The following is an 18684-nucleotide window of genomic DNA, read 5'->3' on the forward strand; positions in this document are numbered from 1 at the left end:
ACGACTATAAACGAAAACTTGAGTTCGGTTTCGCACCCCTCACACCACAATGTTCGTACAGTACACCCTAGCGGATAGGATCATTTTCCATCCTCACCAACCCACTACGACGTGCCGACGTCAACACTCGGACAATAATACGCTGCCGTACAGGTATAATCATCCAGATCATGCGTGGCCCTGAACTTTGTGCTCCCATCCTTAAAGCAGATAAACGGCTCGCTACTGTCCCCGATCAGTGATCCGCCAGCCAACGTCCCATCCCCCGCGATATCTCCCTTCGCAGCTGTCTTCGCTGCCGCGCTTATGTTGCTCGTAAAGGTGCCGTCGGTGCCCAGACGCACGCTGCGCTTCGTACCTTCCCAGGAGGACGAGAATCCCGAGAGCGTGCCGAGGGCCGTTGGGGCTGTGTAGGTGGATGTGGGAGGGCCATTGCGGAAATAGCCGGCGGCTATGAGATTGAAGTCTTCGGGGTCGCAGAGGCCGATTGGGCAGTCCTCGGGGACGCAGGTCGCGAGGTAGACGGTGTGTTTTGAGCCGGCCGGGGCGGCTTGGGAAAGGGCGAGGAGGAGGGCGAGGGCGCCCAGGAGTGCGGTCGTGGAGACGATCATCGCAGCGGCTTTTAGTAGCGATACAGGATCGCGCTGGTTCTGGAGGAAAGATCTGTTTAATGTTGATCGCTAATGCCAGGGCAGCCCTCCGATCCCGTCGCATCTTATAGGCACCCCGGAGAAACCAAATCCCCAAAAATCTTCTCCATTGCGCAAGCCCAATATTGCGATACAGGAGGGTGTATAGGGAACAGTATTGCATCCTATTGCGCCCCTCTCCTCATAGGTCTCCCAGGCGAGCAATTATTCCATCAGGGGTGCATATTTTCTAACGCCACCGGGATCGATGCGCCTTCCCACGCGAAATGCTGCGACACTGCCGAAGATCGCAACTTGCCGATATTAATTTCCCCGCAATGCACGTGTATTAGGATGAGTCTGGATCGTGTGCAGGTAATAGCCGGGTATATTATGGTTACGATGCTTGATGGAACGTCCGTGTGTCGGGCGATGGAGCGGGTGCCAGGCACGGCAGACGTCGACTTCGTTCATGCAACGGCGCACAAAAATTCAGGCTATCCAGTAAAACGGATGATGATGGGTATGCTGCTCGCGTTGCGTAACTGTGTCAAGATGTGATCGAATGTATTTCTCTTTAGCATGCGGAACTTTGCTAATAGAAACGTACCGAGACGGATACACCCCAAGTACGACCATTCATAACATCACTGGTAAAAGATCTTCTCTCTACCTCATGTAACACCTAAGCTCCCCAGCCTTCCAGGCATCGCTCGAAAAGTAGACAGCCGTGCGTCCCAGCCGAGGCATCACCCCCAGCGAATCCGGCATCCGCTTGCCACTTGCCCACACGCACCCCAATTCATTGCTAATCTTCACAATAAGAATGTCCTCAGCCTCTTGATGCGACGTCTCCTCCTCAGCAGGCGTAGTAAGCAACAATTTCAACACCTCTCCTCCCTCAACGAGATGATCCCAGCCGCCGTACGTGTAGCACAGCATCTTCATCGCAGAGGGAATCCCGTCCGTCAACTCCACCTGGAAACTCGAGCGCCCCCAGATCTTGAGCAGAGGAAGCAGGTCCACGGACTTGCCCGGCGGGAATTGCGAATGCAAGATGCGGATGTCGCCTACCTGGTTCTCCGCAGGCGCGTTGGGCAGCGTGAAAGCGTCAAGATACTCGTTGATGAAGAGCAAGGGCAGCGTGACGCGTCGTGTCGCGAGCCATAAGGGGCGGAACTCAGAGCGAATGAGGCGGCATGCTTGGGTGAGGGCGAAGTATTGCCGTCCGCTTTTTTCCGCCGTGCGGCGTGCGCCGCGCAGGGTGCGACGGCGGCCGGACGGGTCGTAGTAGAGGGACACGTGGGTCTTGTCGTCCTGGGCCAGCATGTATTCGTATATCGTGTTACGCAGCTCTTTTGCGGCGTGGCGTTAGAAGCGCGATCTGCGAATTGTTTGTTCAGGAGATGCACGTACCGCCTGGAAGTGTGAGGAAGGATAGCCGGATCTGCCGCTTTTCTCCGCCGCACGTATCTAGGCGTATACCTAGTCCGACAGCCTCGCGCTTGCCGATCTTCGAGGGGCGAGGGTTGGCATTGCTGTCGTTTGGGTTGCGCTTGGGCGTTCGTGTCCTTGTTTGATGAGTAAACGCGCCATACTGGGGCGAGGTTTCTAGCACGTACATCTTTCTACCCTTGGATACCTAGGTAGTTGCTTCCACGAACCCGGGAGGTCCGATGAATATGGTCATATATTAGGAAAAGGTTGGTTACGAGGACGGTGGTGAAGCGTAAGGGGGATGTAGACGACGGCGAGAAGTGCGCGGGCGATGCGGAGGATCGCGTCGCGGGGCTGAGCACTAGCGCGCAGTCACGTGGTAAGATTTCGATCCACTCAGAGTCCGAAGCATAACGTCCGTTATCTATTTCTTAGATTACGCGTTATACCAATGCATTCAATGGCTGCATACTTTTCAGTTCTCTAGATATACACAAATATACGTCTACTTATTCGGGCGATGCGCTTATTATGTAAGCTTCTAGGCAACCTCGAGCCTCAACGCCTGCCCTTCTTCCTTTACTTTCCCCATCAACAACTTAATCATCGTCAGGCGCCATAGGCTCGTCCGCTGCGAAATGAATATACGGATTATCCCCTCGCCCCCTTAGAGGAAGTGGTCTTCAATATCGGCCCCCAGTTCATCATACCAAGAGCCGCACGATGAGCAGCATCCCAACTTCCCCAAAGGGAACGCAGGTATCGCCGCTGCTCAACCTCCCGGGCGGTACGTACCACCATCACCAACATCAGGGCTTCGAATTCTAACTCTTAAGAACTGCGCAATCGCATCTACGAACACGCACTAGCCAGTTTCGCAGCCAACGAAGACCCGGCTCTCTGCCTCACTAAAGGCGGCAGCCGCCCGGGGAGGCGGGCCCCCGCTCTCGCCGAATACGCAAACGCGAAGAAAGTAGCCGACGATGCACCGGGCCCTCACCCAAAGCTCCAGTACTTCCACCTGCTACACGTGTGCCGCCAAATCCGCGACGAATTCCGCCCGCTGTACCTCCGCACGCCAATGCACCTCGCGTACAAAAACGCGCTCACCTATGTCGTCACGTTCTACCCCGTCCGCGCCGGCCAATCCCTCGCTTCTTCCGCGCAGCAGCTCGTCGGCGAGATCTGCATCGACGTGGATGAAGTCTCCGACGGGAATCTTGTCCCTCTTCTCCAGCGTCTGTACCGGGCTCCTCAACTCGAGTTCCACTTTGTTAATACAAGAGGCTACGCTCGACTCTCTGAAGATATGAACTGGCTGTTTAAAGACCACGCGAAGGCCTGGAAAGAGCATTTGGGGACGAATATTGAGAAATTGGCGTTCTTTACGTGGGGACAGAGGGACTTCTCCTCGAGGCAGATTGAGGTGTATTTCAGGCCGCAAACGCCGGGGATTATGGGGTATGATCCTACTATTCCTGGGCCGCTTGACAAGATTCTGGAGGCACTAGGGTTGGCGGAACGGAGGTGGATCAAGCCACATATCCGCGTCTATCTTGGGAGTGAGCAATGAGAGCCTGATGGCTTCCACTGCATTGGCGCTGCACGCGGCAGGGCATGGAGTTTAAGAGAAAAGCTTGCATAACCTTTTTTCATGACTAGGTAGGTAGTCCAAGTCTTACACCTCCACACCTTCGATTCTCTCGAACACCCTCCCTTTATCCAGACAACCTACCCGCCTGCTCTACTTCCTACTAATTCATCAAGATCCACACCGCAACCCCCGCAGCAACAAGCACAATCCCCACAAACACACCCACCAACCAAACCCCAATCCACGCATTCCACTCGTCAAAGTCAAACTCCCACCACCTCCTATCCCTATACCCCGGTCCAAGGTCCCACCGCCGCTGCCGATGCCTCGGCCTCCCACGAAACACTACGGGCCCGTCCTCGCTATTACTACTATCCGAAGCATACGAAGACGAGGAAGGCGGTGCTGAGTCCGGCTCAGGCATAGGTGGAGCGTGATGCAGTATTAGGCGATGATGCTCGCTAAAGTCGTGGGCGCGCGCTGCTTCAAGCTCGGAGAGGGTGGCGAAGGCGTCGTTGGGCTCGGGCGCGGGACTTATGCCCAGTGGTGGTGGTGCGGTGTAGGATATGCCTAGCGCGCGTTCGTGGGAGAGCTGGCGCGTCATTATGCGGGCCAGGGCTGCGCGGGCGGCGCGTGTGGTCGGGGTCGGGGTTGAGGTGTCGGTTTCGCAGAGACTGGGCGTTGGCGATGACTGAAGTGATGCGGCGGATGCGGTGTCGGTGTTTGTATGGCGGATTGCGGTTATGGTTCTGCTGGGCGGAGCGGGACGGTTCGATTGGAGGGGACTATGGCGATGTTGAGCTTGGGAGGTGCGATATCCTTCCGTATGCGCGTAGCGCCGCTTCATGGCTTGCGCGAGATGTGGTCTAGGTTGCTTCCATATGATGCCGTAGGCAGTCGCAGCACTCAATCCAGTGTCTGCAGACGCTTTACCTGCAGGCTTTCCACCGACGTGGCCATGTAAGTCCACTTTGAGCGGGCGTTTGTTCGTCAGCTTGCTGGCGTGCTGAAAGAGGAGCGGTGCTGGTGTCGAACGTGCGGCGTATTTCGCACTCGAGCCGTATTTCGTTGACGAGTTGCCCATCAGGTTTCGCGGGGCAGGGTGATGATGTTGAGCGATGATAGAGTCTGCGCTAATCGTGGTGCGAGAGGGCAAATACGTTGTTTCGTTCGCGGAGTTGACTGCGAGAGCGTTTGCTGCATTAACTGATAAGCCAGCCACGTTGCTCAGCGAGTCTCTTCCACTGTCTTCACTTCCCTCCACTTCAAGGAAGCTGTCCTCTGGGATTTCCTGAAGTGGCGCACGATGACGATCTGGCAGAAGGGGTTCGCCTTCTGAAATGCGGTGATGACTATGCGGTACCCTATCCTCATGTAAAGGAACGAGGTATGGCTGAGTACCCAATGAGAAAGGCGTCCAGTTAGCAGAAATCTTCTCCCAGAAATCCTTGAGTGTCTCAAATGTAGGCATTGCGTGCGCGTTGTCCCGGCGAAAGGAATCGGCCAAGGGCTTGGGATTCGAGTTTGCAAACCATATAATGAGGGTTGCGTGGATTCTATGCTCTCCTTCCGACGTGATCAAGAAATTCAATTAATATGTAATGTGGTCGCCGAATATGGAATGACATAGTGAATTCATGGAAAGTGAACTGCGGCTATTTCACACAACGGTATCAAACACTATCAAGCAAACAAGTCATAAGCTGAGGCTTGCAGACCTATCAAAGCAGATATAGCTCAAACAACTAAAAAGAAGAATTTCGTCAGCAAACCACAAACTTCCACTTCTCCGCCTTCTCTCCCATCCATATCCCCTATCTCTCCCCTACTCATCTCCTCCCGCAGTCCCCCCTCCGCATAACCACCAACCCGCCCTCCTCCCACTCCCTCACCCAGCTCTCCCACTTCTCCGTCCTCCCTTCCTCCTCTCCACCACCCAAAAAATCAATCTCCACCCTCCCCAAACCCTCAAACCCACACCCTTCATACATCCCCACCGCAAACGGCACACTCACAACAACCGTCTGCACACCCAGCTCCTCCGCCCGCGCAGTAACATGCTCAACCAGCGTACGCCCCACACCGCGACGACGAAAGCTAGGATGCACGACCAGCTGGTCGAGCTGAACATACGGCCGCGCCACGCGCGCAGCGACGAAAGTCTTAATCCCGCCGATGAGTTTCTCGGCGAACAGCCTCTCTTCCGACCCGTCTACATGCCAGTTAAACCCCTCTCCCCTTCCTTTTCCACCCATTCCCTCTCCCTCCCCGCCCCCTCCAGCGCCAGCGCCAGCATTAACTTTCCAGCACACCGCGCCCACCACCGTCTCCGTCTCCGTCTCAACGACCCTAGCCCAGTGACACGCGGCATCCTCCGCCTACATCCTGACGTGCCGTGCTTTAGAGACCGCGATGGCGGCGTCGAGGGTCGTGTGCACGGGGTTGAAGAACTTGGAGAAGGGGTTGTAGGGGCCGCGGAAGGCGGCGAAGTGCATGGGCCAGATGGCGTTGAAGGCGGAGGGGGAGGTGACGGCTTGGAGGAGGAAGGGCATGGTGGGCGGGTATGGATGGATAGTGGGATGGTATGGGTGGGGAATGGAAGGGGTTTTGTTGTGTCTTTGCGAAGGGGGTGGAGCGGGTGGGAGTGAGATAGGATGCGGCACGGGCGGCGTAGGTAGACAAGAATTAACATCCGTAGGGAGGAAGTCAGGATGTAAAGAAGACGTTTATTACACTCCACTACGCTATGGTATATACTCGAGGGACAGCTCTGAATACTTTTCTCAAAGTACTTGATTGAAGATGCCGCACTGACATGAAGTCGAGGCCATCGTCCCATTCGCGCCTCAGCAACCCTCTACAAGCTCGAACAAAGGAAGAAAAGAAACATGTCGGGTATTGAACTGTTAGTCGTCCGGTAACGCAGCAAAGAACTCCTCGCTTGGTACCGTCGATATAATACACCACCAGTAATCGTACAGATTGGAAAGAGATGTCGTGATGATACACTCCATGGAAGAGACATCAGCAACCATAGGTCATCCGCTACAATAGCGAAGATTCAAGGTAGCATCGTGGATTGTGAACACTTAAGCGTGGTCGTAGCCTGCAAAAGTCAGTCACACAGTCGATCTCACCCAGAAGCAAAGGCAAACTTACGACCAAGCATCTTTCCACGCTTGCCAATAGCCTTAGCCTGGTTCTGCTTGATCTTCGCAAGACGAGCCCTATTCATCGTAAGCACACATTCACTGCATCCCTTCTCAATGACATCACTCATGTACTTCCCAATCGGGAAGACCACCCAGCAATAGGGGTACTTACTCCTCAGCCGCCTCCCTCTCCAGCCTCTTAACATGATCCCTAGCCTCCCTCACAGCAGCACGAGCAGCGAAAAGCGCACGATCAGCATCGCGCTCGGCAGCCTCGGCCGACATAACACGCTCCCGTGCGGCTATGATGCTCGCATCCTCGCTGCCGGACTTGTGCAGGAAACCCGAGTGACGCTTCGGGGAGGTCGCGGTGGTAGTAGTCACGGGAGACGACGAACGTCGGCGATTGAAGAGAGAGCGATGACGGGCAGGTGGAGAGGTGCTCGTGGTGGTGGTTGGGGGAGGGGAAGTAGTAGTCTCCTTGGAGCCGCCGAAGAGAGGCATGTTGATGGTTGTTGAAGTGGAGTTTGAGTTTGGAAGAGTGGGAACGGGTTGAATATCGTCTGTGTGTCGGAAGTTGAGCGGTGAGTTGGAGGAGAAGGACGAGAGCTCGTCGTTTGGTGTTTATATGCATGGCATGGGCCGTGTGCTAGCCGGGAAAGCAGGATCGCGGAAGCGTGTGACGTCAGCGATCAGCGACGGCAGCACCTCACACACCGCGACAGTGAGGTCACCAGCGCAAAGCCCCGTCGTCAGAAACGAGTACGACATTCTCTGTCTTAAAACATTCAATTAACAGGGATAGTGAATTAAAGGATGCTGGGTTGCATGCCTGGTCTTTCGCATGGAATGCGCCAGAGCTAGGGGAGCTTGTTTTGACTGCCTCCGCGAGTGATGCAGGGTCCAATTAGCAAGACGAACTCCTTTCCCCCGGAGGTGCACATGCATTACTCTGGAGCGCGATGCATCGCGCCAAAAAGGGGTGGTCGGTATCATACCTCCTTGCTGCAACCAAGGCTACGCCCTGGTCGCGAAACTCGTATTTGTGGCCGGTCCCTTGGATGTTACAGTCCTCCAAAACAACCCACAATGCACCATCTAATCCAATGCTCGCGCTCATATGTAAAAGCCCAAAACGCCCGGCTATGCAAAGACACACGGAAGCATCAACGACACTGAGCCTGAGACTCCGTCCCGTTGGCCATCTTGACCATGGTTTTGAAAACAGAAATTGCCATGACGGCACATCCAAATGCCACAACGCCCATCGCAAGATACGTCTTCGGACTCTTTTTGCTGAGCTTGATGTAGCACAGCGGAGGTAATATGTATGCCAGCGCGCATGCCGAAGTGGCTCCAAATAGTTCGAATACAACACCCAGATCGCAGGTGAGAAGAGAAAGCGTCATAGCGGACACGACTAGAGAAGTCGTGAAAATCATGTGTCGGTTCGGATGGTACGGTTCGTTGGGGAACCAGTAGTTGTTCATCACCTCTCGGCAGACGAAGGCTTCGAGTGGTAGGGTGGTGAGCATGTTGAGCCCGAAGCAGAGACGGGCTATGTTGACCACGAGGTTGTCGCTGGGGAAGTTGTTGAGTACATTCCCCAGCGTCTTGTCTCCAAACGTAAGGTACCCGAAAAGTGCCATGACAAGGCAGGCAATTAGAGAGATGCCTGTGCTGTAGTGGGTAACGCGCGAGAAGCGGTCGATGGTGGGCTTGCGGAGGGAGCCGTAGATGAGGAGACTGTTGTGGTGGCAGACGAAGGCAAAGGATATCACCCCTATGGCTTCGAATAGGCCCGAGTGGATGATTATGGAGCCGCGCAGTTTGCCCCGCGATTCAGCAGGCACGCGGAAAGACTGGGTAATCACGGTGATGATGATGATAGTCATGCTTATGAGGGCGAGACCGCTGGCTTTGGCGAGCTGTGGAGCATTAGTCTATGTGGTGCAGTGGGCGGTGGTGTAGTTGCCTTTGCGATATCTCGGTAGAGAGAAAGAGGGTATGAGACGCCGAGAATCAAGGCGATGATGATGGCTCGCCGGTTCGTCAGGAGCCAGAGGAACGACATGTCGGACAGGGAAGGAAACAGGGCATCAAGGACCCGCGGTATCGTGTCGCCGACAATGACACAGAAAGCGACCATGCCTCCAAAAGCGCTGCGTCCGTCAGCATCCCTTCACTGTGTCTAGGGGTCCAGCACGTACAATAGCCATTGTGCTAGCGAGATAGCGACCAGGCCCGACTTCCCAAAACAATGTTCTACCGTCGCCTGGAACGAGTCTGTGCCGCTGAGCTTCGAATTGATCACAATGAGCCGGATGGTCCAGTCCACTGTGATTGTGAGGGCGACGAGGAGGACGGTGCCCGTAATGAGGCCTGCGTTGCGGAATGCGTAGGGCTGGCCGATGATGCCCGCGCCTCTGCGATTTGTCAGCCTTCTTGTTCCCGCTGCGCCAGCACCATTGTGCGGTGTTTGGTCCAACCCACATTATGCTGTTCGCCATGTTCATGAAGGCGCTCCAGGTCCCACTCCTTGGCTTCGCATTCTCCAGGTGCTCCTCAGGATCGAAAGCCTCCTCGGCGACCGTCACGCTCGGCGCCTCAATGCCCGTCAGCAGCGGCAGCCGCTGTACCCTTTCCGTGCCCAGCCCATCTTCTTCGATATAGTCATCGCCCTCTAGCTCTATCCACTCCGCTCCCCGTGCGCCCCAGTTCATGCTCCTCCGCACCGGGTCGTCATCGAAGCGCACCCGGTTCGGCGTCCGGGGTGTGCCATGGGGACGCGGCTGAGCAAAAGACGACACCCGCTTTGGGTGGCCATTTGGTCTGGAGCCCGGGGGCGCGGGGGAGGCGGAGGACGGCCGTGACGACGCAGGGGACGGCGAGAGCTGGTGCGGCGGGCTGGGCGTGTGCTCCTGCTCGGGCTCGGAGTCGGTGTCGTCGGGGTGCTCATGCAGGAGCTTCTGCGACTCGCTCATCGTGGCATCGTCGGCGGTTGAAGGCTGCTGGACGTCAATGTGAAAGGTGGTGTCAGCATGCCTGCGCTCAGAAAGTTGACGCCCCCTGTCTGTACCAGCGCGAAAAGGGGATGGCGTGCCAAGGATCTGCCGTAAGCGAGATGTGGGGGTTCAGGAGCACCTGGGCACTTTCACCGTTTGCGTGGACACTCGTCATTCACGTTCTCACTACCTAGGTACTCTCCGTCATCTGGATCATTCACTCCGTTGGTTCACATGACGCATTCATTACGCTCGAGCATGAGAAGAACCAATCAATCGCTAACAAAGATAACTAGCTACCTCAACATCAAACCACCTAGGCTACAAGCGCGCAGTCTTAGACGAAGTGCAACCAGCAAGGGACAGCCATTGTCAATAACCTGCCACATCCTCCTTAGTTAACCATAACATTACCGGGCAGCTCAGTCAACCCTGTTAATGTAAGTGTTAGCCGCTTGAACCTGAGCGGAGAAAGGAAGGGGTGCGACTTACAGCTATCAATATCCTCACCCACCATATCCTTAACGGTACACTTGTTCTGCTCGGTAATGCTCTGCGTCTTGAGGCTCGGAGCAGAAACGTAGGTGTGCGCATCCATGGCCTTTTGGAGAGAATCATCCTTCCAGCCAAACAGGTAATCAGCATGCGTAGAGTACCCCGTGGCATCACCACTCGACCAGACGAAAGGCTGACTGCCATCAGCGGGCCAATCCGCCTTGTTGTTAAACGCCTTCGTATCCCACACCGTCTCTAGTAGGATCTGCGGAAGCCGAACCGGGTGCGTAGAGGGACATGGGCCGCCCGACTCGAACGTCCCCGACTCCGGATACGCAACATGGTCCTGGTGGTTCGGCGAATCGAGATTCACACCGTCCCAGCACGTTGGGAAACGATGGTTGGCCATGATTCCGGCAGGGCAAGGCTTCGTGGGGAAGGTGAGTGTCTCGGGTTCACGCGTGCCCTCGTTTTGCATGCAGATGTAGGTCAGTTGGCGGAACTTGCGGGCTGCCTCGCGGTCGCGGTAGTTCACGTCGCCAACGAGCATGCGGAAGCCGGGCTTGAAGGCAGTGACTTTTGACTTCTGCGCCGTGTCGAAGAGCGCGTCCGACATGTAGTAGACGACCTGGGGCATGATTAGCTGGCGTACTGGCCAGTGTCGGGGAGGAGCTTACCATGCCGCCCTGCGTACCCTCCATCCCCTGCTGGGCTCGCTGCGGGACACGTTTGTAAGTGCCGTTCTTGCCCTTGAAGAACATGACGGCGGTCCAGTAGTTGGAGAAGTCGGTATGTAAGTCAGCATGCTTCTTTTGCTAGTTATGCGGGATTCCAATACCTTCAGTGAATTGACAGCTCGTGCAGGTGGAGCCCTTTACGAGATCATGCGCCTTCGGGTCCATCGACACGTTAAAGGAGTTCTGTGGGTTGTTACTACAGCCGTATAGGGAAGTACAAGGAAAGGGGGGCCCATACTCCTCCAATGATCTGATGAAGATGCGGCGACGGGTTCACGCCTGGATTGACCAAGGGGTCCAGGCGTTGGACAGTCAAACGGGCGCAACCGAATCGAAGCAGTGCGCTCGAAGGCGCGAACAGCCCCAAGGCCGTGACGAAGGTGCTCCACTTCATTTTGCGATTCCCAAGTGTTGACTCAAGGATGACGATGGCAAAGCTGTTGGAGAAAGGAGCCGGGCAGAAGAGACTAGAGTGAAGTATATCTCCTTGTCGGTGTTTGGCACGCAACGGCATCTACTCACAGCAGACATGCATCATTACCGGATCCACAACTACCGCCTGGAGATTTATTGCTCATTAATCGAGCGGCATACCTCCAGATCCGAACCAGCCCATTTTGATTGCCGTTAATTAGCGATGCCCAATGCGCCTCTCGTGTCCACTCAATCAAGCTGAAGTTGATATCGCCGCCTAGAGCACCGCAGGGATACAGGCCTGGTTCCCCAAATCGTTTTACCCCGCATTTGTTCTTGGACGCGAAAGAGTATGGGCGGACATATACCGCCGAATCCTCAATTAATGAAAAACTATGCGTCCAAATAACTGCCACGTTCTCGGTAGTTCGAGCGAAACGCCGATCACCGTACTCCCGAAATACTTACACAGCGCAGTAGCCATGGATGTGTTGGGCAGCACATATTTACCTGGCCTCTCTCTCATCGACTCGGTGACGCGACAACATCCCCGAACGTCAACGTCAACATGAAGCTCCCGCTCAGCCTCATCGCTCTCTGGCTCTCTGCCGCCCTGGCCCAAACATACCCCGAATGCACGCGCGCACTCGTGGAAACAGACGAGTGTGCCTCTGTCATCAACGCCAATGCCTGTTACAACAAATTCCGGTTCCAGAACGCGCAGACGATGCAGTGTATCGATGGGACGGACAATGCGGATAAGGCGAAGAAGGTATGAGACTTTTGCGCAATCGGCGTGAATGGCGACCGGACGTGCTGACTATTCTGGCGTAGATTTGCAAGTGCTGCAGCTGTGTTGGGGCTATAATGTGTAACTGGGCCACTAAGCAGAAACTCTGCTAGACGTTTTTATGGGAGAAAGGAGTGCGATGGTCGTGGATTCGGCCTCCTGGATTTTGTGCTGGCTGGGGTCGTGGAGCTGGAGGGTACTTGGAATGGGTATCGTGACGGGAAATTGTACGAATTCTTGTCAAGATACGCGATTAATCGAATGGAGTTTTGTGTCTTGATGTCCATCTGTCATGAGTGGCCAGATTGGAGCGCAATATGGAACTTGAGCGGTTCGTGAATGCCACTAGGACTGTGCAGCGATCGATTGCCGAGATTCATCGTTCTGAGATAGACGTTAACTTGAGCGTGGTCCTGCATGTCAGCTGCATAATGGGAACTAGAAGAGGAGCGGCCTGAATGTGAAGTCTCCACGATCAGCCTTATAAGCTTTCCGTGGTAGCGTGAGGAGATCCTGGGCGCTCCAACGCGGATACCGAAGCTCCAAACCAGACCCTATGTAGAAGGGACGCCTCGAATAGGTGCAAGGCGGAAAGACAGGAAAGGTAGAGGCCCTACGATAACGATCAATCACAACCCGTGAATGAGTGTGCCTTAGTTCGCAAAAGCGGTAGGTTGTACCTACGTTCTGGAGGCGCAGTCTGGTAGCTGGAGTCTGAGATAGCGCGTAAGGATCTCGCAAGGACAACTGAAGTCGTGGAGAAGCGATCGAAAGGGCGAGGTGGCGAGGTGGCGAGGTGGCGGTTGCGCGCTAGACGTTTTCGCTCCCCACTTTCTACAAAAACACGACACTTCCGCACCCCTTTTGCTATCTCTTTCTAAAAGCTACCGTGGACAACACATTTATAAGACCACCCCGGCCTTGCGTTCGATTTAAGGGAAAATATGAACCTTGAGGGGTCGTGATCTTGTCTAGAATTGGCTTAGCTTAGATCTCCAAGTTTCCCCGCAGAACCTCATCTGCCGAACAGCACGAATCATCCTTAGCCAATTCCGTGCATCATGCGGCGATACCCCTCAATACATACCGGGGCTGTGGAGACGACGGCTCCGATCGCTGCGCGGGGTCTTCTATTCTTTTGTTCCTTGAGCTGACTTCACACCGTTCGTGTAGCTCTCGATCTTATATCTGCTCGGATTCCTTACTAGCAAGTCGCATTGGTTTGTAAATGCTTAATCCCCTTCTTTGGAATCTTTTGGGACTGAGTTTGAAACCATCACTCCAGTCTTCGAGCCCCATTCCACCATCTCAAAGTTTCGAAGCCCGTTCGAGCTGAACGTCCAAGATGCTGAACAAAATCGCGCTCGAAGAAGCCTGGAATATTCCCGATGCAGGATCTCTCGGAGGCTTTCAACCTGGCTCTCTGGCCCCAAAGGGCGTCATAGGCGGCGACCTGGGCGCGAACCTCCTCGATGTCCACGGAACACGGCTCCAGCAGATGGACGAGAACGGCGTCGAATTCATGGTTCTATCGCTTGTATCCGCTGGTCCCCAAGGTATCGCAGACAGAGAAGCAGCTGAGAAGCTCGCAAGAGTAGGCAACGATGCCCTCAGCAAAGAAGTCATGAAGAACCCCAAACGCTTCGCCGGCCTCGTAAGCCTAAGCATGCACGACCCCTCGCAAGCGAGTCAAGAGCTACGACGCTGCTGGACCGAACTGCAAGGCTTCGTCGGCGTCATCCTGAACGACTTCCAATCCGCCGGCTCCGACGGAAACACCATGCTCTACTACGACGACCCGGCCTACGACACCTTCTGGAAGACGGCCGAGGAACTCAATGCACCAGTGTACATCCACCCGCGCTCTGCGACGCCCGAGATCACGGAGAAAATGTGGAAGGGCCGCGAGCATCTCGCCTTCTCCGCCCTCGGCTACGCAAACCGCGTGAACATGCACCTCCTCGGCATCATCACCGCGGGCGTGCTGGACCGCTTCCCGCGCCTCAAACTCGTCGTAGGCCATATGGGCGAGCATATCCCATACGACCTCTACCGCATCGATCACAAGCTAAACCGCGCACGCTTCCCAAACATGCGCATGCGCAAGGACCGCCTCGTGCGCGACTACTTCGGCACGCAGGTCTTCATCACCACGTCTGGCCATTTCAGCACGCCCGCGCTGCTGTGTGCGATCGCGGAGATTGGGGTGGAGGCGTGCATGTTTAGTATCGATTATCCGTTTGAGAGTATTCCGAATGGGTGTGTGTGGTTCGACGAGCATGTGGGGCAGACGCTGAATGCGAAGGATTTGGTGCGGATCGGTAGGGGAAATGCGTTGAGAGTGTTTGAGAGGCTGAGGGGGGTGCATGGTTTGAGGGAGATGACGCCCGCAGAGTGTGGGGTGGGTGGGTTGAATACTGGGAACGGGGAGGTGGAGTTTGGGCTTTATAATAGGAGTTGGGATAAGAGGTTGGTGAAACAGTAAGTAAGGGAAAGCTCTCCGGAGAGATTTGAACATCTAGTATTACCCATTTGTTTTCGCCGCCTTCAATTATGTCTACGCCATTCTCATAGGCCGCCGCTTCGAGTTCCTTAGCCTTCCCCGCCTGCCCGCACCTTTGACGGCATGTACCTCAACCCCATCATCCTCCGATTCCGCCGCGTCCCCTCCCTCCTCTCCAACCCATTCATCGTCCATGCCCCCTCGCACAGCGCCCTTACCCCTCACATTATCCACCGTCTGGTCCACTCCCTCATCATCATCATCATCCCCTCGATCAATCTCATCCTCACTCTCCCGCTCCTTCCGCCTAACCATCCACCCCAGCGGCTCCCCCCACACATCCTTCGGCCACTCATCAAACACACGCTTCTCCGCCTTCCCTTCAATGACGTACTTCCACACCCCGCGCGCACAAACCTTTGCAGTCTTGAGCTTTCCGTCGACGCGAACCCGCTTGCTGATCTTGACAGTAGCGCCGAAGTGGGCGTAGTGCCATTCTCCGCTTCCTATTCCTGCTGAGGAGGATAGAGGCGTGCTGGGTGAGGAAGAGCAAGCCAGAGGAGTGACAAGTTGCAAGCGCAGCGTAACCAGGCGGTCGATCTCAGAAGTGTAGAAGCGCGTGAGGACTTCGTGATTTTGCGCCGTTGTCAATTTCTCGTGCGGAAGCGGCTTTTTCAACCCGCTAATCCAGGCTGGTAGATCTTTCGGCTTGTCTTCGTACTCCAGCGTCTTCAGCGCGTTGGCGAGATATGCGCGTGCCTGATCGGGGAACGCCTTCTCTGGGTCGTAGTGCTTCTCCATCCAAGCTTGCTGGCGCTCGTCGTACGTCCGTGGTGCTTTTGAGGCGCGAGTCGCTGCTGCAGCCTGGCCGCGCGTGGAGTCCTGATGTCGGGGTTTCGTTGGCATTGCTGCCTTTTTCTTGGGAGTACCGTCGGGGTTGAGGCCGGAAACGTCGGTGATGTCGGTGAGCTCCGAGGATATGTCGCTCGCGGGGGCAGCGTTATGGATTACCTTCTCGCGGGCGTCTTTCAGCGAGAGACTGCTCGCTGTGAGCGGTGGAGCTGCGGCGTTCTTCTGTCGTCCTTTTACCGCGCCCAGCGGGTTGTTACGCCAGAGGGACTCAGATAGCCTCATAGCGCCAAACATGTCTTCATCAGAGACGTCGTCTTCGTCTTCAGAGTCTGGAATCTCCAGGCCGCCGAACTTCTCTAGCATCTTGCCCATTTTGAACGATGCCGCGCTTGATTTGTATGGAGCGCTTCTCGGTTTACTAGAGTCAGGCTCGTTCGTGATCACAGTCTGCACTCTCGCCTCGTCCTCGGGGTCCTCTTTTGCGCCTGGCTGGGTCGCCGACCGTTGCTCCTCCTCCTTTCTGGCAATGGCCTCCTCCGCTCTACCCACCTTCAGAGCGGCCTCATACTGCTCTGGATCCACCTCATCTCCATCCAGCTTCTTCTGAATGATCTCACTCGCAATCTCTAGTTGCAGCCGCCGTGCCTCTTTCTCTGCCTTCTTGCGCTTATGATCGCGAGTCGCCCAATTAGTGGGCGCATGCGTCTCATCGGGAATGCCGCCGCGGAGGAAAGAAGAGTCGCGCGGGGAGAGCGGAGCCCATTTGTCGTGCGAAGAATCCGGAAGGCGCGTTATCGACCGGGAGGGAGGCCGTTTGGATGGCGCCATGTTTGGGTTTGTTGGATGCTGGGGCTTAAGCGGCTGTGGAAGTGGAGATGTTGAGGTAGATTTTAGAGCGTGAGATCTGAGAGAGAAAGGGGGAATTTTAGTTCTATATGGAGTGGGCGCTAGTTCTTAAGGTGAATGCAGATTATTTGCTCTAGTAACGTGGAGCTGGATAGACGAGAAACAGAATCACACAGAACAACATCGCCGAATAGTCGCGCGGTTGGGCGAGATTTCTTTATTAGTCAAACTTGGATGTTGGAGTTCATTCTTTATCCTGGATAGTTGCGTAAGCATCAAAGCGCAGCTAATAGCGGATGATATATGAGATGAAATCCGCAGAATCTAACGCCGATGAAGAGAGAGTGGGCAAACATGGCTAGGAAAGTGTACAAGTATGCCGAAGCTCATGCACCAACGGCGTCTAGGTTAGGGGTGAGTGGATAGCGTTCATTTTTGAAGAGCTCACCGGAAGCATGTCTTGTCTCGAGCAGTGTATGGCGCTGTGCTTACGAAACAGATCCCGTCTTTCGCCATAGGCGTGAATCTTCATCCGTACTTGCTACTCTCTTGTTTACACAGGCCAACGCACGCATCGATATGCTCTTAGTACCGCCTGAGGCGAACCGTGCGCAGGTTTGGAAGCAGATCATGCCGGTTAGAAAGCTGCCACGTCTCGTCCCATGCGCTCCGTAGATGCTCATACGGGCGTTCACTCTGTCTAGTGGCATACACCGTAAGCTCCTCCAACGGGTCGGGGAGAAGACCGTGCAGATGGTGGAGATGTAGCATGCCGAACCGGTCGCTGTTGGCAAACACACCCATCGGACGAGAGAAGGTTTTCCAGTCAAAAAGCACCATTTCCGTAGCCGAGAAGCGTCTCAGCTGTGGAAAATCTCGGAGGGCATCTAGGTGAGCGATCGCTCGTTTCCTCCTGAGGTCACATAGGGCCAATGGACGGCCCCTGGTGTGGAGGTGCAGGGTCTCGAGAAAGTCGGCTTGCTCAGCAAGGTCTTTGATATTGAAGAAGAGAGGCAGATCATCGTGTACGATGTTGATCCACCCGGGCGGGGGCTCGTTTTCAATCCACCTAGCGTATTGCTTTTTCCACTCGATCCGGAGATGCTGCAGCTCGGAGAAGATGCTGAGGAAGCCCTTCCAACGCGAATTGTCGCTAAACTGGGGCCCGTTGAGACGGGAAAGTCGAGAAATGTGACGTCAGTGACGGGAGAACAGCGAGGAACCCATGGTCCATGGAAATTTATATTCTGCAATTCGACTTTCCGTAATGTCTCAATACCAAAAATGGCAATCCCATGGATATCGTATACGTTGCCAAAATGGGGGGGTGCGTGAAGCGTGAGGCTCGTAAGCGAAGGTGTGGTTTTAAATTGCCAGCCTTGTCCGTGTGTGAGAAGCTTGCTGACGTGTTGCATCAGGGTGAACCAAGCCTCTAAGGGATCATGGAACTCGATTTTGAGAGACTTAAGGTTTGGGAGATGCATCATAATCATGGCAGCAGCCGCGTCGACATTGCCTATGTCAACTGCGATTTGGAACTCGGATAGGAGACCGTCCCTATCGACTTCTTTCTTGGCTGGTTGCACATGACATTCAGGCCGGGGAGTCCGAAGCGCGCCATAAACATGATTGATCACATATGGAAGCGCATTCGAAGGCTTCCGCTCTCTCGGCCGCAAGTGCGGTGACAAGCGAAGTAGAACCCGTTCGACTTTCTGAGCTAGTTCAGGCCGTGTAGTGATAGTCCGCAAGAATAACGGCAGTACGACGTCATCGCGAGTGTCTTTGGCGGTGCATTCGAAGGATGAGTAGAGACAGCGCTCCGCAGCATACCTCAGCTTTCGACACTGCAAGGAAACACTGTAGAGATCGTGAACCGAGAACTGCCCTTCTTCGATGACGTTCCAGATAACTTCTGTCGGCATGCTCTCGAGCGACGGCCACTCGGCCTCGACGCATGATGGAAACAAATCCGGACTCAGCGGGGCCATTCTGGGTACAGCCGTGTAGGTGCGTTCAGTTATTTTCGATTCTGACGACGCTGTCGAAAACTGAAGATCCAATGGACGATTGTGCTGACGAGTTGCGGTTGGAGAGAGCCTGCGGACTGTGCGGGTCGAGGGTGCTGTCCTGTACGGCGGTCTTATAACGATGAGAGAAAGAGTCGCGAGCTGGCGCACAAAGTGAATATCAGATAGTAAGTGAAATAGAACATTTCCCCTACTAGCTA

General features: G+C 55.0%; 10 protein-coding genes across 10 annotated transcripts; 3 read left to right on the forward strand and 7 right to left on the reverse strand.

Annotated features, from left to right (window-relative positions):
* Positions 1-102: 102 nt before the first annotated feature.
* Positions 103-1056, reverse strand: BU26DRAFT_23815 (uncharacterized protein). The gene has a single exon (XM_033820971.1). The coding sequence runs from the start codon at positions 811-813 to the stop codon at positions 223-225; it is 591 nt and encodes a 196-aa protein (XP_033691529.1). The 5' UTR covers positions 814-1056; the 3' UTR covers positions 103-222.
* A 120-nt stretch (positions 1057-1176) lies between these two features.
* Positions 1177-2359, reverse strand: BU26DRAFT_545830 (uncharacterized protein). Its single transcript, XM_033831803.1, has 3 exons — positions 2252-2359; positions 2046-2200; positions 1177-1984 (listed from the first exon to the last, which is right to left on the reverse strand). Coding segments are annotated over exons 1-3 (843 nt in total). The 5' UTR covers positions 2254-2359; the 3' UTR covers positions 1177-1298.
* A 341-nt stretch (positions 2360-2700) lies between these two features.
* BU26DRAFT_23838 (uncharacterized protein) lies at positions 2701-3682 on the forward strand. The gene is made up of 2 exons (XM_033820976.1): positions 2701-2853; positions 2903-3682. The coding sequence occupies exons 1-2, from the start codon at positions 2790-2792 to the stop codon at positions 3637-3639; spliced, it is 801 nt and encodes a 266-aa protein (XP_033691531.1). The 5' UTR covers positions 2701-2789; the 3' UTR covers positions 3640-3682.
* Positions 3683-3741: 59 nt separating this feature from the next.
* BU26DRAFT_574746 (uncharacterized protein) lies at positions 3742-5131 on the reverse strand (the record flags this gene model as incomplete). Its single annotated transcript, XM_033834336.1, has 1 exon — positions 3742-5131. The coding sequence occupies one exon, from the start codon at positions 5129-5131 to the stop codon at positions 3821-3823; it is 1311 nt and encodes a 436-aa protein (XP_033691532.1). The 3' UTR covers positions 3742-3820.
* A 1285-nt stretch (positions 5132-6416) lies between these two features.
* Positions 6417-7551, reverse strand: BU26DRAFT_513343 (uncharacterized protein). Its single transcript, XM_033827601.1, has 3 exons — positions 6985-7551; positions 6820-6887; positions 6417-6766 (listed from the first exon to the last, which is right to left on the reverse strand). Exons 1-3 carry the CDS (start codon positions 7314-7316, stop codon positions 6750-6752), a joined length of 417 nt encoding a protein of 138 aa, XP_033691533.1. The 5' UTR covers positions 7317-7551; the 3' UTR covers positions 6417-6749.
* A 48-nt stretch (positions 7552-7599) lies between these two features.
* On the reverse strand, positions 7600-9846 carry BU26DRAFT_513344 (uncharacterized protein). The gene is made up of 4 exons (XM_033827602.1): positions 9306-9846; positions 9023-9238; positions 8788-8974; positions 7600-8740 (listed from the first exon to the last, which is right to left on the reverse strand). Exons 1-4 carry the CDS (start codon positions 9794-9796, stop codon positions 7979-7981), a joined length of 1656 nt encoding a protein of 551 aa, XP_033691534.1. The 5' UTR covers positions 9797-9846; the 3' UTR covers positions 7600-7978.
* A 365-nt stretch (positions 9847-10211) lies between these two features.
* On the reverse strand, positions 10212-11443 carry BU26DRAFT_526908 (uncharacterized protein; the record flags this gene model as incomplete). Its single annotated transcript, XM_033830732.1, has 5 exons — positions 10212-10249; positions 10310-10940; positions 10990-11118; positions 11191-11232; positions 11288-11443. The coding sequence occupies 5 exons, from the start codon at positions 11441-11443 to the stop codon at positions 10212-10214; spliced, it is 996 nt and encodes a 331-aa protein (XP_033691535.1).
* A 354-nt stretch (positions 11444-11797) lies between these two features.
* On the forward strand, positions 11798-12529 carry BU26DRAFT_23881 (uncharacterized protein). The gene is made up of 2 exons (XM_033820981.1): positions 11798-12235; positions 12298-12529. Exons 1-2 carry the CDS (start codon positions 12032-12034, stop codon positions 12364-12366), a joined length of 273 nt encoding a protein of 90 aa, XP_033691536.1. The 5' UTR covers positions 11798-12031; the 3' UTR covers positions 12367-12529.
* A 605-nt stretch (positions 12530-13134) lies between these two features.
* On the forward strand, positions 13135-15519 carry BU26DRAFT_536648 (amidohydrolase 2; the record flags this gene model as incomplete). The annotated part of the gene is made up of 2 exons (XM_033831361.1): positions 13135-14534; positions 15448-15519. Exons 1-2 carry the CDS (start codon positions 13599-13601, stop codon positions 15517-15519), a joined length of 1008 nt encoding a protein of 335 aa, XP_033691537.1. The 5' UTR covers positions 13135-13598.
* Positions 15520-17341: 1822 nt separating this feature from the next.
* Positions 17342-18681, reverse strand: BU26DRAFT_574764 (uncharacterized protein; the record flags this gene model as incomplete). The annotated part of the gene is made up of 2 exons (XM_033834337.1): positions 17342-18625; positions 18679-18681. Coding segments are annotated over 2 exons (1287 nt in total), but the record flags the coding sequence as incomplete, so codon positions are not given.
* Between the last annotated feature and the right edge of the window lie 3 nt (positions 18682-18684).

Source organism: Trematosphaeria pertusa (assembly GCF_010094035.1).
Source record: "Trematosphaeria pertusa strain CBS 122368 unplaced genomic scaffold BU26scaffold_1, whole genome shotgun sequence".
Lineage (NCBI taxonomy): Eukaryota > Fungi > Ascomycota > Dothideomycetes > Pleosporales > Trematosphaeriaceae > Trematosphaeria > Trematosphaeria pertusa.